Source organism: Pristiophorus japonicus, chromosome 7, assembly GCF_044704955.1.
Source record: "Pristiophorus japonicus isolate sPriJap1 chromosome 7, sPriJap1.hap1, whole genome shotgun sequence".
NCBI classification, from domain to species: Eukaryota; Metazoa; Chordata; class Chondrichthyes; family Pristiophoridae; genus Pristiophorus; species Pristiophorus japonicus.
Window position 1 is genome coordinate 40,341,644 of NC_091983.1, and position 14,605 is coordinate 40,356,248.

Here is a 14,605-nt window from a genome sequence, read left to right on the forward strand (position 1 = left end):
ATTTAAAATGATGAAAGGGATAGACAAGATAGAGGCAGAGAGGTTGTTTCCACTGGTCGGGGAAACTAGAACTAGGGGCACAGCCTCAAAATACGGGAGAGCCAATTTAAAACTGAGTTGAGAAGGAATTTCTTCTCCCAGAGGGTTGTGAATCTGTGGAATTCTCTGCCCAAGGAAGCAGTTGAGGCTAGCTCATTGAATGTATTCAAATCACAGATAGATCGATTTTTAACCAATAAGGGAATTAAGGGTTATGGGGAGCGGGTGGGTAAGTGGAGCTGAGTCCACGGCCAGATCAGCCATGATCTTGTTGAATGGCGGAGCAGGCTCGAGGGGCTAGATGGCCTACTCCTGTTCCTAATTCTTATAATCTTATGTTATGTTCTTATGTCTCCTCTTCTGCGCATGTCATGGTGACCCTTGACCTCCAGAATTGTGGGAATGGAGTGTTGCCATGCCGTTGCTAAGGATGGACACACTTTACGCCCGAAGGTCAGAAAAATTTAACGCTGCGGCCCATTTGATATCGCTTGCGGTAACGCCCATTTTCAAAAATGTAAACTAGCTGTTTTCAGAATGGGCAAGAAGCTGGCAATCTGAAAACCCTTTTATAATGCGCCCATTTTTGGGCGCTAAGCTCAAAAGTGGAGGTTCTAGCCCTAGGACTTAAATGTTGGGGGTATGATTAAGAAGTTTGCAGATGACACTGAAATAGGCTGTGTGGTTGATAATGAAGAAGAAAGCTGCGGACTGCAGAAAGATAATGTACTGATCAGGTGGGTGGAACAGTGGCAAATATAATTCAATTTGGGTAAGTGTGAGGTAATGCATTTGGGGAGGTCTAACAAGGCAAGGGAATACACATTAAATGGTATGACACTGGAAAGTGTAGAGGAACAAAGGAACCTTGGAGTGCAGGTCCACAGATCCCTGAAGGTAGCAGGCCAGGTAGATAAGGTGGTTTAGAAGACATATGGAATACTTGCCTTTTAGTCGAGGCATGGAATACAAGAGAAAGGAGATTATGCTTGAACTGTATAAAATATTAGTTAGGCCACAGCTGGAGTACTGTGCGCAGCTCTGGTTGCCACATTGCAGGAAATATGTGATTGCACTGGAAAGGGTGCAGAGGAGATTTACAAGAATGTGGCCGGGACTGGAGAATTTTGGCTATGAGGGAAGATTGGAGATGTTGGGTCTGTTTTCTTTGGAACAGAGGAGGCTGAGGGGCGACTTGATTGGGTGTATAAAATTATGAGGGGCCTGGATGTGGATAGGAAGGACCTGTTTTCCTTGGCAGAGGAGTCAACAACCAGGGGGTATAGATTTAAAGTAACTGGGGGGAGGTTTAGAGGAAATACAAGGGGAAATTTCTTCACCCACAGGGTGGTGGGGGTCTGGAACTCACGGTCTGAAAGGGTAGTAGAGGCAGAAACCCTCACCACATTTTAAAAAGATATTTGGATGTGCACGTAAAGTGCCTTAACCTGCAGGGTTACAGACCAAGAGCTGGAAAGTGAGACTAGGCTGGATAGCTCTTGGTTGGTCAGCGCGGACATGATGAGCTGAAATGGCCTCCTCCCGTGCTGTAAATGTCTATGATTCTGTTTAATGTCGGTGACCCAATTCTTTGGGCAAATGAGTGTAAGGGGCCCAGAAGAGCCGAGGGCCCAGGGGCAGCACGGGCCAGCCCACATTGCGATACGTGTGCGCCCTTGGTCCGTGCAGCAGAGCAGGTCTCCAGTAGTCCTGGTTAACCCTTGCCACTGGATAAAGGCCTAGCTCCGTCAAGCCCGTGTGGTGGCTGATGTGCAACAGTCACCACACGTTAAAAAAAAATCCACGCACAGGCATCTTCCACCTCCTCCACTGGAGTTCAGGACTGGAACATCGGGTCCTGCATTGAAACATCTGTGAACTCGTGGAAGCAAGTCATCCTCGTTCGAGGGACCGCCTCTGATGATGATGATTCTGTGAGGTGCCTTGGGATGTTTTAATGTTAAAGGCACGATATTATAAATGTGAATTATTTGTTTTGTAGGATGCGGCTTGAGATCAGCAGCAGCAGGGAAGTAGATAATTAGCACAGTATTCAATATCGAGAATCATTTGCTTTACTGTTAGAAAATGATGTTATTTCTAGTGTTTAGCATTCATCAACAAGAAACACCAATTATTCATTCTTAGTATTACTTTTTCCCCATTTCACAATCATTTTAATACACTTCAACTTGCAGTTAGAAAGAAATTTCTTTGTAAATCACAGCACTTTACATTCTCTCAGTAAACATAAAACTATTGTTCAGGTAATCAAGAATATTTAGCAGCTGTTAATGTAGTTCGACATTTAAAAAGTTAAATTCATAATGTTTGCACCTGGAATCATGAATTTAACTTGTATATTTGACAGCTTAGAATATCTAATATAAAATTATCTTTAAGCTTGGGGGGCTGGAAGGAAGGAATTGAACTATTTTTGCAAACATTTGAGAGATATTCAACTCCTTTTACACAATTCCCACTCAAAATCTGAGGACTTCTTTTACAATCTGGACGTACTGATCATCTGGTGGCGGCTTTCTGGGACTTCCAGGTTGCAAGAACTTCTGAATTCTTGGGATAGTGCTGATCTTCAACTTGAATTTCTGGAAAGAATTATTGGAGCGTTCTTGTTAGGCAAAACTACTTACTCGTTCAATTCTAGTAACACAAGCTAATCAACAAGGCACATTGTTGGTACAGGTTGAAACTCCCTTATCCAGCACCACCCCCTCAACCGGCACCATTCCCGGCCGCTCCGACATGAACAAATTGAAGTCCTCCCTCCCGCAATCACTAGCTTGACCCCGCGATCCACCGCCACCCTCCCCGATCTCTCTGCTGCACTCCCAGCCCCAAGCCAGCCAGCCCCCAATATCCCCTTACTCAGTACCTGTACCTCTCCTTGTCCAGCAAAATCTCTTATCCAGCCAGGGCAGGTCCCGAGGATGCCAGATAAGAGAGATTTAACCTGTATAGCTCAAATAGGCATTTCATTTGGAATCCTAGTGCTTTGTAAGTAACAAGTCAAGATGCTGAAGATGGCGAAAATAAAATTGCATGTGCTAAAATGTGTGTATGTGTATATATATTATATATATATATATATAAAAATATGTAAAAAACACACACATACATACACACACACACACACACACACCCACACGGGACAATTTTTTCCTGCTGTTACATATTTTGCGTTTTTATAATGTAGACAATATAATTTAAAATTAAACTGGATAAGTATTTGAAAAGCATAAATATAAAGGCGTCTGGAGAAAGAGCAGGAAAATGCGAGTAAAGTGCAAAGTTCTAGTGTCGTGGCACCAGCTCAGGAGTCATGCACCAAAAGAGAGCTGGGTAGGGGAAAGAGCTTTGGGGGGGGGGGGGGGGGGGAAAGAGAGCTTGGGAGCGGGGGAGGAGAAGAGAGCTTGGGGGGTGGGGGGGAGGAGGAGAAGAGAGCTTGGGGGGGGGAGGAGGAGAAGAGAAGAGAGCTTGGGGGTGGGGAGGGGGAGGAGGAGAAGAGAGCTTGGGGGTGGGGGGGAGGAGGAGGAGAAGAGAGCTTGTGTGGGGGGGAGAGAGAGAAGAGCTTGAGAGGTGGGGGAGAGAAGAGAGCTTATGTGGGGGGGGGGGGAAGAGCTTGGGGAAGAGAGCTTGGGGGTTTGGGGAGAGGGGGGAAAGAGAGAGAGAGCGCGAGCGAGCGAGCTTGGGGTTTCTGTGTTTCCCTCCCCAGTTCGTGTTTTCCTCCCTCCCTCCCCAGTTCGTGATTCTCTTAGATGACATTGGCAGTGCGAGCTGCGAGGAGGATGCTAGGAGGCTGCAGGGTGACTTGGACAGGTTAGGTGAATGGGCAATGCATGGCAGCTGCAGTATAATGTGGCTAAATGTGAGGTTATCCACTTTGGTGGCAAAAACAGGAAGGCAGATTATCTGAATGGTGACAGATTAGTAAAAGGGGAGATGCAATGAGAACTGTGTGTCATGGTACATGGTAGGCATGCAGTTCCAGCAGGCAGTAAAGAAGGCAAATGGCACGCTAGCCTTCATAGTGAGGGGATTTGAGTATAGGAGCAGGGAGGTCTTACTGCAGTTGTACAGGGCCTTGGTGAGACCACACCTTGAGTATTGTGTGCAGTTTTGGTCTCCTAATCTGAGGAAGGACATTCTTGCTATTGAGGGAGTGCAGCGAAGGTTCATCAGACTGATTCCCGGGATGGCAGGACTGACATATGAAGAAAGACTGTATCGACTAGGCTTATATTCACTGGAATTTAGAAGAATGAGAGGGGATCTCATAGAAACATATAAAATTCTGATGGGATTGGAAAGGTTAGATGCAGGAAGAATGCACCCGATGTTGGGGAAGTCCAGAACCAGGGGTTACAGTCTAAGAATAAGGGGTAAGCCATTTAGGAGGAAAAACGTCTTCACTCAGAATTGTGAACCTGCGAAATTCTCTACCACAGTTGCTGAGCCCAGTTCGTTAGATATATTCAAAAGAGAGTTAAATGTGGCCCTTATGGCTAAAGGGATCAAGGGGTATGGAGAGAAAGCAAGAATGGGGTACTGAAGTTGCATGATCAGCCATGATCATATTGAATGGTGGTGCAGGTTCGAAGGGCCAAATGTCATACTCCTGCACCTATTTTTTATGTTTCTCTCCCTCCCCAGTTCGTATTGCTCTCCCTCCCTCCCTCAGTTGCTTTCTCAGGACTCATGGAGTTTCCAGTTCATTTTCATTGGCCCTGATACTGTCATCCTCACAACCAGTTATAAAGGAATGTGTTTACGAATAGTGGGGAGACCAGCAGCGCAGTCCTGTTGCATACCAGGATACTGCCCATGTGCAAACCACACATACAGGAACATTTCTTACCAGGTGGGAAAGCAAGTTGTGAGGAGGTCACAAAGAATCTGCAAAGGGATATAGACAGGCTTAGTGAGTGGACCAACATTTGGCAGATGGAGTATAATGTGGGAAAATGTGAGGTTATCCACTGGCAGAAAAAATAGAAAAGCAGATTATAATTTAAATGGAGAATAATTGCAAAGTGCTGCAGTGCAGAGAGACCTGGGGGTCCTTGTACATGAAACACAAAAAGTTAGTATGCAGGTACAGCAAGTAACCAGGAAGGCAAATGGAATGTTGGCCTTCATTACAAGAGGGATGGAGTATAAAAGTAGGGAAGTCCTGCTGCAACTGTATAGGGCGTTAGTGAGACTATACCTGGAGCACTGCATACAGTTTTGGTCTCCTTATTTAAAAGGAGGGATATACTTACATTGGAGGCTGTTTGGGGAAGGTTCACGAGGTTGATTCCTGAGATGAAGGGGTTGTCATATGAAGAAAGGTTGAGCAGGTTGGGCCTGTATTCATTGGAGTTCAAAAGACCAAGAGGTGATTTTATTGAGATGTAGAAGATTTTGAGGGAGCTTGACAGGTTGGATGCAGAGAGGATGTTTCCACTTGTGGGGGAATCTAGAACACGGGGGCATAGGGCTAAACTTTCCATTTATATCGCTATCGCCCTCTGGTTGTAGTGGTTGTCCCACCTTTCAGAACCACCGGAATATCACCCATTTTAAAAACCGCTGGTAATTGTATGCCGAATGTACCACCAGCGATAAATGGGTGGTAAATTCCATTTATAATCAAATATGGTTGGTAAAGACAATCACGACGGTAAATGGGCAGATATATGCTGAAAATCTCGCCCTATTGGAGAAGAATTAAGAATTTCTTCTGAGGGTTGTGAATCTTTGGAATTCTCTATCCCAGAGAGCTGTGGAGGCTGGGTCATTGAATAAATTTATGGTGTAGATAGATTTTTGAAGGATAACGGAGTTAAGAGTTTATGGAGAGAGGGTAGGGAAGTGGAGTTGAGGCCAAGATCAGATCAGCCGTGATTTTATTGAGTGGCGGAGCAGGCTCGAGGGGCCAGATGGCCTACTCCTGCTCTTATTTCTTATGTTCTTATGATTAGCCAGCAGCTGTGCTCAGGAGACCAATCGCCCATTCCTGTAGACTCCCGCCAAAGCCGGGAGGGTTGAGAATCCGACTCCAGACCTCTGCTAATGGGAGGATCTGTGGGGCTTGCGGGGTCAGTCTGAAGAACTCCAAGAGGTACAAGCTCACTCTTCCACTTCTGGTACCAATAAGGCATTTAGCAACATAAGCAATCTCAGGAAATCAAGACAACCTTTCAAAGATATTAATTATATAGAGCAACGATATGAATATGAACTTGCGCAAAACATAAAAAGATAGTAAAAGCTTTTACCGATATATAAAACGGAAGAGAGTGACTAAAGTAAATGTTGGTCCCTTAGAAGATGAGAAGGGGGATTAATAATGGGAAATGTGGAAATGGCTAAGACCTTAAACAATTATTTTGCTTCGGTCTTCACAGTGGAAGACACAAAAATCATGTCAAAAATTGCTGAAGGGAGATTCTTGAGACAATCACTATCACGAGGGAGATAGTGCTGGACAGGCCAATGGGACTCAAGGTAGACAAGTCCCCTGGTCCTGATGAAATGCATCCCAGGGTATTAAAAGAGATGGCGGAAGTTATAGCAAATGCATTCGTTATAATCTACCAAAATTCTCTGGACTCTGGGGAGGTACCAGCGGATTGGAAAGCAGCTAATGTAACGCCTCTGTTTAAAAAAGGGGGCAGACAAAAGGCAGGTAACTATAGGCCAGTTAGTTTAACATCTGTAGTGGGGAAGATGCTTGAAGCTATCATTAAGGAAGAAATAGTGGGACATCTAGATAGGAATAGTGCAATCAAGCAGACGCAACATGGATTCATGAAGGGGAAATCATGTTTAACTAATTTACTGGAATTCTTTGAGGATATAAAGAGCATGGTGGATACAGGTGTACCAATGGATGTGGTGTATTTAGATTTCCAAAAGGCATTTGATAAGGTGCCACACAAAAGGTTACTGCAGAAGATAAAGGTACGCGGAGTCAGAGGAAATGTATTAGCATGGATTGAGAATTGGCTGGCTAACAGAAAGTAGAGAGTCGGGATAAATAGGTCCTTTTCGGGTTGGAAATTGGTGGTTAGTGGTGTGCCACAGGGATCGGTGCTGGGACCACAACTGTTTACAATATACATAGATGACCTGGAAGAGGGGACAGAGTGTAGTGTAACAAAATTTGCAGATGACACAAAGATTAGTGGGAACGCGAATTGTGTAGAGGACACAGAGAGGCTGCAAAGAGATTTAGATAGGTTAAGCGAATGGGCTAAGGTTTGGCAGATGGAATACAATGTCGGAAAATGTGAGGTCATCCACCTTGGAGAAAAAAAACAGTAAAAGGGAATATTATTTGAATGGGGAGAAATTACAACATGCTGCGGTACAGAGGGACCTGGGGGTCCTTGTGCATGAATCCCAAAAAGTTAGTTTGCAGATGCAGCAGATAATCAGGAAGGCAAATGGAATGTTGGCCTTCATTGCGAGAGGGATAGATTACAAAAGTAGGGAGATCCTGCCGCACCTGGAGTACTGCGTGCAGTTTTGGTCACCTTACTTAAGGAAGGATATACTAGCCTTGGAGGGGGGTATAGAGATGATTCACTCGGCTGATTCCGGAGATGAGGGGGTTACCTTATGATGATAGATTGAGTAGACTGGGTCTTTACTCGTTGGAGTTCAGAAGGATGAGGGGTGATCTTATAGAAACATTTAAAATAATGAAAGGGATGGACAAGATAGAGGCAGAGAGGTTGTTTCCACTGGTCGGGGAGACTAGAACTAGGGGGCACAGCCTCAAAATACGGGGGAGACAATTTAAAACTGAGTTGAGAAGGAATTTCTTCTCCCAGAGGGTTGTGAATCTGTGGAATTCTCTGCCCAAGGAAGCAGTTGAGGCTAGCTCATTGAATGTATTCAAGTCACAGAGAGATAGATTTTTAACCAATAAGGGAATTAAGGGTTACGGGTAGCGGGCGGGTAAGTGGAGCTGAGTCCACAGCCAGATCAGCCATGATTTTATTGAATGGCGGAGCAGGCTCGAGGGGCTAGATGGCCTACTCCTGTTCCTAATTCTTATGTTCTTATGAATGAGTTTTATTTTACCATAACAAAAACACAACAGGTTGCAGTGCTTTTTATAGCTTACCTTTTGCACTTTTTGTGCATTTGTTTTTTTTTTGCTCTCAGGTCCCTTCTGCGCCATCACATAATGTAAACTTTTAAACTTAATATGTAAGCTGTACCTGCAGCTCGGGGAACTCTGACAGAATGTGGGGATCGATTTCTTCAACCATCAAAACAGCCTCTAGCAAATTAAGATCAGCAACACTGAGCTGGTTACCAACCAAAAAGCCACTTTGTTGAATGAGGGCCTACAAGACAAAAAAAATGCTGTAAGGATTTTTATATTAGAAAGGCAAATAAAACCAAAAGTCAAGAGGCTTATTTCATCATATTAAACGTAAACTGGTTTTAGTCGGGCTGCTGAGCAGGCTACCTTGCTAAGTTAGTTTGTGGCCTTCAGATGCTGAACAGAATTAGGTAAAACAGTGGCAGAACGTCAAGACAATTTCCCCAAACTGGTACCAGTTGGTGAACATTCTGTCCCAAGCTCGAGGAATAGCACCTCTTCTTTCGTTTAGGCATTTTACAGCCTTCTGGACTCAACATCAAATTCAACAATTTCAGAGCATAGCCACTGCCAATCTTTGGCTCCCTTTCCCACCCCCTGCCCCCCTGAACCGGTTTCTTTTTTTTCTCCTTGTCTCTAATGGCAACTGGTCATTATCCCGCCATTCACATCCTATCTTGACTAATGTTTTTCTAACTACTGGCATTACCATTTCAATTCGGCCCATCATCCCTTTTGTCTCTCCCGCCTTCCACCCTATCACAGACCTTCCCTTTTGTTCTTTCTTCCCCTCCCCTCCGCCTTTCAGTGCTTGTTAAGAATTTTTTCTTTCCGAACACACTCCAGTTCTGATGAAGGGTCGTCGACCCGAAATGTTAACTGCTTTCTATCCACAGATGCTGCCTGACCCGCTGAGATTTCCAGCATTTTCTGTTTTTATTCCAGATTCCAGCATCCGCAATATTTTGTTTTTGTATCCCTAAACATATTCCCTCCAAAATGAAATGTTACGTACATATTCCCCAGAATTACGAGCGAGGTTGTGGACCATGCATTTTCTAATGACTGTCAACATCTGCACCATACACGAAGGTCCAAAGTTCCATGCAAGAGTTAGAATCAGAATGATACAGCACAGAAGGAGGCCATTTGACTTATTGGGCCTTGCCGGCTCTTTAGTAGAGCTATCCAATTAATCCCACTCCCCTGTTCATCCCCCTTAGCGCTGAGTAAATGTTTTATCCAATTGCCTTTTGAATGTTATTATTGAATCTGCTTCCACCACCCTTTCAGGCAGTGCATTGCAGATCACAGCAACTCGCTTTGTAAAAAAAAATGTTTCCTCATATCGCCTCTGGCAAACGAACCAATCACCTTAAATCTGTCCTCTGGTTACTGACCCTTCTGCCAATGGAAAGTTTCTCCTTATTTACTCGATCAAATCTCCTCTTCACCTTTGCTGCTCCAAGGATATCTCCACATAACTGAAGTCCCTCATCCCTGGTACCATTCTGCTCAATCTCCTCTGCACCCACTCCAAGGCCTTGACGTCCTTCCTAAAGTGTGGTGCCCAAAATTGAACATAATACTCTAGCTGAAGCCTAACCAGTGTTTTACAAAGGTTTAACAGAATGTCCTGGTTTGGCTTTATTAATAGAGGAATAGAGTACCCAATGATCCCATATGCTTTTTTAACAGCCTTCTCAACGTGTCCTGTCACCTTCAAAGATTTGTGTACATACACAGTTCTCTGTTCCTGCACCCCCTAATCAGAGTTACCTGATCTCATTCAGGCAGAGATAGATGCACTATAATTGCTATCTGTCAACCTCCCATCTGGAAGTATACAATTCTGGATGTCTGGCAGAGATCAGACTTGGCTGTGATGTCCCTTGGGGCCAAAAGCTTGTTTAAATTCATTGTTTTGGCTTACATGTGAAAATGGACCCTTGGATGATGTACTGGGAGGTGCCCAGTACCTGTGGAAGCATACCCCAGCAAGCAATTCAACCCCTTCAGGAAAAGAGGGGAAGACGGGAAAAAGATTGACAGAGGAGGAAAAATAATTGCTTTAGTAAACGGATTGTTTTCAGAACTTAAGAACTGCATAATTGGAGAAAGAATGAACAATGTGTGTGTACAATGAACAGAATAGAATTACAATAGAAAGACTTACAAAAGGGATGAGGAAATGAATAGCAGTCGCACAACGCTTTCAATGTGGAGACAATGTATAGTAGCAATTAATAAAGCAAATAGAACAATGGGATATATAATCAGAATAGAGGTACAACGTCTGAAAGCCGGAATCCTTGGGACCGAATCCGTGCCGGTTTTGGGGTTTTTCTGGATTTCAGACAAAAAAAAAATCAAGAGTCTGAAATCTGGAATCCTCAACCGATTCCGTGCTGGGTTTTGAGCGGCGAGGTCCGAAATCCGGCACAGATTCGGTCGAGGATTCCGGATTTCAGACTTGATTTTCTTGGCTGAAAAATCCAGAATCCTTGACTGAATCCGTGCCAGAATTTGGATTTTGCCTCAAAAGTGTCCGGTTTTTGGACAATAATTCCGGACGACTCCATCAGCTATGCGCAAAATGTCCGATTTTCGGACAATTCTGGATTCGGGACGTTGCACCTGTAGTGGAGTATAAATCTACTGAGGCTATGCTGAAGTTTTCTTTTAAATAGGCAGGTCAGACCACACTTGAAATTTGTTTTGAAATAGTGTGTGTAATTCTGGCTGCCACATTTCAAAATGAACATTTATGTTTTGGAGAGCACATCCAGAGAAGGGCAGCAAGAATGAAGTGTAAATATCATTTTCAATCTATGGTTTCAGTACAAACACTAATCAGTGTAATTTATTTATGATCTCACTACATAAATGACCAGAGTAAATATTTTTCTATCCCGAAAAACAAATCTAGTTAAATCTGGTCAGACTTGACTCAGTGGTCGCAGTCAGAAGGTTGTAATTTCAAGCCCGACTCAAGACATAATCCAGGCTGACACTGCAGTGCGGCACTGAGGGGAGTGCTGCACTGTTGAAGGTGCCATCTTTTGTTTGAGACATTAAATCAAGACCCCCGTATTCCCTCTCAGCTGGACGTACAACGTTCCAACACACTATTTGAGCAAGAGCAGGGGAGTTCTCCTGGCCAATATTTAACCCTCAACCAATATCACTAATCAAAAAATATCTGGTCATGTATCCATTTGCTGTTTGCGAGACCTTGTGCGCAAATTGGCTGCCGCATTTCAAACTAGATTTGTTTTTTGGGATAGAAAGAATATGGAGGAAGATTTACTCTTGTCATTTATGTAGTGTGATCATAAATAAATGACTCTGCACCTCAACAGTGACTACACTTCAAAAGTACTGCATTAACTGTGAAGCACTTTGGGATATCCTGAGGTTGTGAAAGGTTCGATATAAATGCACACGTTCTTTCGTTTCTTGAATCTGTTCATCTTGTTTTCTTCAATGGCTTTCATTGGTAACTTATTCCACATGTGTAATTCTTTGTAATGTAGATGTCAGACTGGAATTGATGACTTCTTACAGCATTGTCATAAAAAATTATATTAATCCCTTGAACAAATCTCTAAAATCAGCAGGTAAGAATATTGAACTCAGGGCTAAATGGGTTATTGCAGCATCAGACATCTGTTGTGTCTGTAGCTCCATAAACAGGAGATTCAAACCTCAGAAAAAAAGTCAGATGTTATCCCTTGAACACATCAAACTCTTAACTAAGTTGCTGTGACTTCACAGTATGGCTCAGAGTCAGTGAAGAACAGAATCTTCTGTTTGTGTCTTCTCACCGTTTCCTTTGGAGATCAGTGTGAGGTAGTGGAAGGATTTACATGCTGATGAATAGTCTGACTGGCCACGTTAATGCTCCTTCCACATTAGTCCTACATGGCGGGAGGGTTTTATGGGCTCCCACAACCCATATGATTGGGTAGAGGCTACCCACCAAAGCGAGTATCCTGCTGGACGCCAACCCAGGATTCAGAGCCAGAGCTCCGACTCCACTGTCTGGAGCAGGGTTCAAACCCTGCACCTTCTAGCCCAGAGGCAGGAATGCTACCACTACACCAAAGGCTCACTCCCAAGAACAGTATTAATCATGTTGTCAAACTTCAGTAGTCAAATGAAAGTAAATCAATGTCAGAGCAGTGGGAGGCAATCAAGGAGAAGATAGTAAGGGTTTAGAGCAAATATGTTTCCACACAAAAAAAAAAGAGCGGGACGCCCAAATCTAGAACCCGCTGGATGTCATGGGACATACAGGGTAGAATAAGGCAAAAAAAATGCCTTATGCCAGATACCGAGAGCTATATACTGCACAATGCCCAAAGGTGTATAAAAATTGCAGGGATGAAATTAAAAAGGAAATTAGGAAAGCAGAGAGGGCATGAAAATATATATCAAGTAAAATCAAGGAAAACCCTAGATGTTTTATAAATACATAAGAAATAAGATGATAACTAAAGGAGTAGGGCCTATTAGAGACCAAAAAGGTAACCTGTCTGTTGAGGCGGATGACGTGGGTATGTATCTTAATGAATACTTTACGTCTGTCTTCACAAAAGAGAGGGAGGGTGCAGACATTGTAGTTAAGGAGGAAGAGTGTGAAATATTAGATGAGATAAACATAGATAGTTGCCAGGCCCGGATGAAATGTATCCCAGGCTGTTAAGAGAAGCAAAGGAGGAAATAGCGAAGGCTCTGACTATCATTTTCCAATTCTCTCTGGTTACAGGTGTGGTGCTGGAGAACTGCTAACGTTGTAACGTTGTTTAAAAAGGAAGGGATAGTCACGGGCCAGTCAGCCTGACTGCAGAAGTGGGAAAATTATTGGAAAAAATTCTGAGGGACAGTATAAAGGCACGTTTAGAAAGGCACGGATTAATCAAAGACAGTCAGCATGGATTTGTTAAGGGAAGGTCGTGTCCGACTAACTTTATTGAATTTTTTTGAGGTGGTAACAAGGAGGTTCAATGAGGGTTGCACATTTGATGTAGTCTACATGGATTTTAGCGAGGCTTTTGACAAGGTCCCACATGCCAGATTGGTCAGAAAAATAAAAGCCCATGGGAACCAAGGGAAAGTGGCAAGTTGGATCCAAAATTGGCTCAGTGGCAGAAAGCAAAGGGTATCATAGAATCACAGAAGTTTCGGCTCATCGTGTCCATGCCGGCCAACATAGAAAGATAGAAAATAGGTGCAGCAGGCCATTCGGCCCTTTGAGCCTGTACCCCATTCCTGCCTTCTCACCATACCTCCTGATCCCTTTAGCCGTAAGGGCCACATCTAACTCTCTTTTGAATATATCCAACGAACTGGACTCAACAACTTTCTGTGATAGAGAATTCCACAGGTTCACAATTCTCTGGGTGAAAAAGTTTCTCCTTATCTCAGTCCTAAATGGCTTACCCCTTATCCTTAGACTGTGACCCCTGGTTCTGGATTTCCCCAACATCGGGAACATTCTTCCGGCATCAAACTTGTCCAATCCCATCAGAATTTTATATGCTTCTATAAGATCCTCATTCTTCTAAATTCCAGTGAATATAAGCCTAGTTGATCCAGTCTTTCTTCAGACCGATTCCTAGGATGGCAGGACTGACATATGGTGAACCTTCACTGCACTCCAACAATAGCAAGAATGTCCTTCCTCAGATTAGGAGACCAAAATTGCACACAATACTCAAGGTGTGGTCTCACCAAGGCCCTGTACAACTGCAGCAAGACCTCCCTGTTCCTATACTCAAATCCTCGCGCTATGAAGGCCAACATGCCATTTTGCTTTCTTAACTGCCTGCTGTACCTACATGCCTACTTTCAATGACTGATGTACCATGACACCCAGGTCTCATTGCACCTCCCCTTTTACTAATCTGTCACCATCCAGATAATAATCTGCCTTCCTGTTTTTGCCACCAAAGTGGATAACCTCACACTTATCCACATTATATTGCACCTGCCATGCATGTGCCCACTCACCTAACCTGTCCAAGTCACCCTGTAGCCTCTTAGCATCCTCCTCACAGCTCACACTGCCACCCAGCTTAGTGTCATCTGCAAACTTGGAGATATTACATTCAATTCCTTCGTCTAAATCATTACATTGTAAATAGCTGGGGTCCCAGCACTGAACCTTGCAATACCCCAATAGTCACTGCCTGCCATTCTGAAAAGGACCCGTTTATTCCCACTCTTTGCTTCCTGTCTGCCAACCAGTTCTCTATCCATGTCAATACATTACCCCCAATCTCATGTGCCTTAACTTTGCACACTAATCACTTGTGTGGGACCTTGTCAAAAGCCTTTTGAAAGTCCAAACATACCACATGCAACAAGAGGCTATCCAGCCTAATCCCCTCTTTCCAGCTCTAGGTCTGTAACCCTGCAGGTTACAGCACTTTAAGTGCA

At 43.8% G+C, this 14,605-nt stretch overlaps 1 protein-coding gene across 2 annotated transcripts in view; it reads right to left on the reverse strand.

Moving 5' to 3' along the window:
- Window positions 1-2,098: 2,098 nt before the first annotated feature.
- The window catches only part of LOC139266752 (glutathione S-transferase alpha-4-like), a 43,487-nt gene continuing 30,980 nt past the window's right edge, over window positions 2,099-14,605 (reverse strand). The window contains exons 6-8 of one of the 2 annotated variants that reach the window (XM_070884348.1): window positions 8,274-8,402; window positions 4,916-4,953; window positions 2,560-2,645 (exon numbers count right to left, since the gene is read on the reverse strand). In XM_070884348.1, coding sequence (XP_070740449.1) covers window position 2,645; window positions 4,916-4,953; window positions 8,274-8,402 — 168 coding nt within the window. In that variant the 3' untranslated portion in view covers window positions 2,560-2,644. Of the gene's footprint in view, window positions 2,646-4,915; window positions 4,954-8,273; window positions 8,403-14,605 lie in introns of both variants that reach the window. The other variant, XM_070884347.1, reaches the window with a different exon arrangement.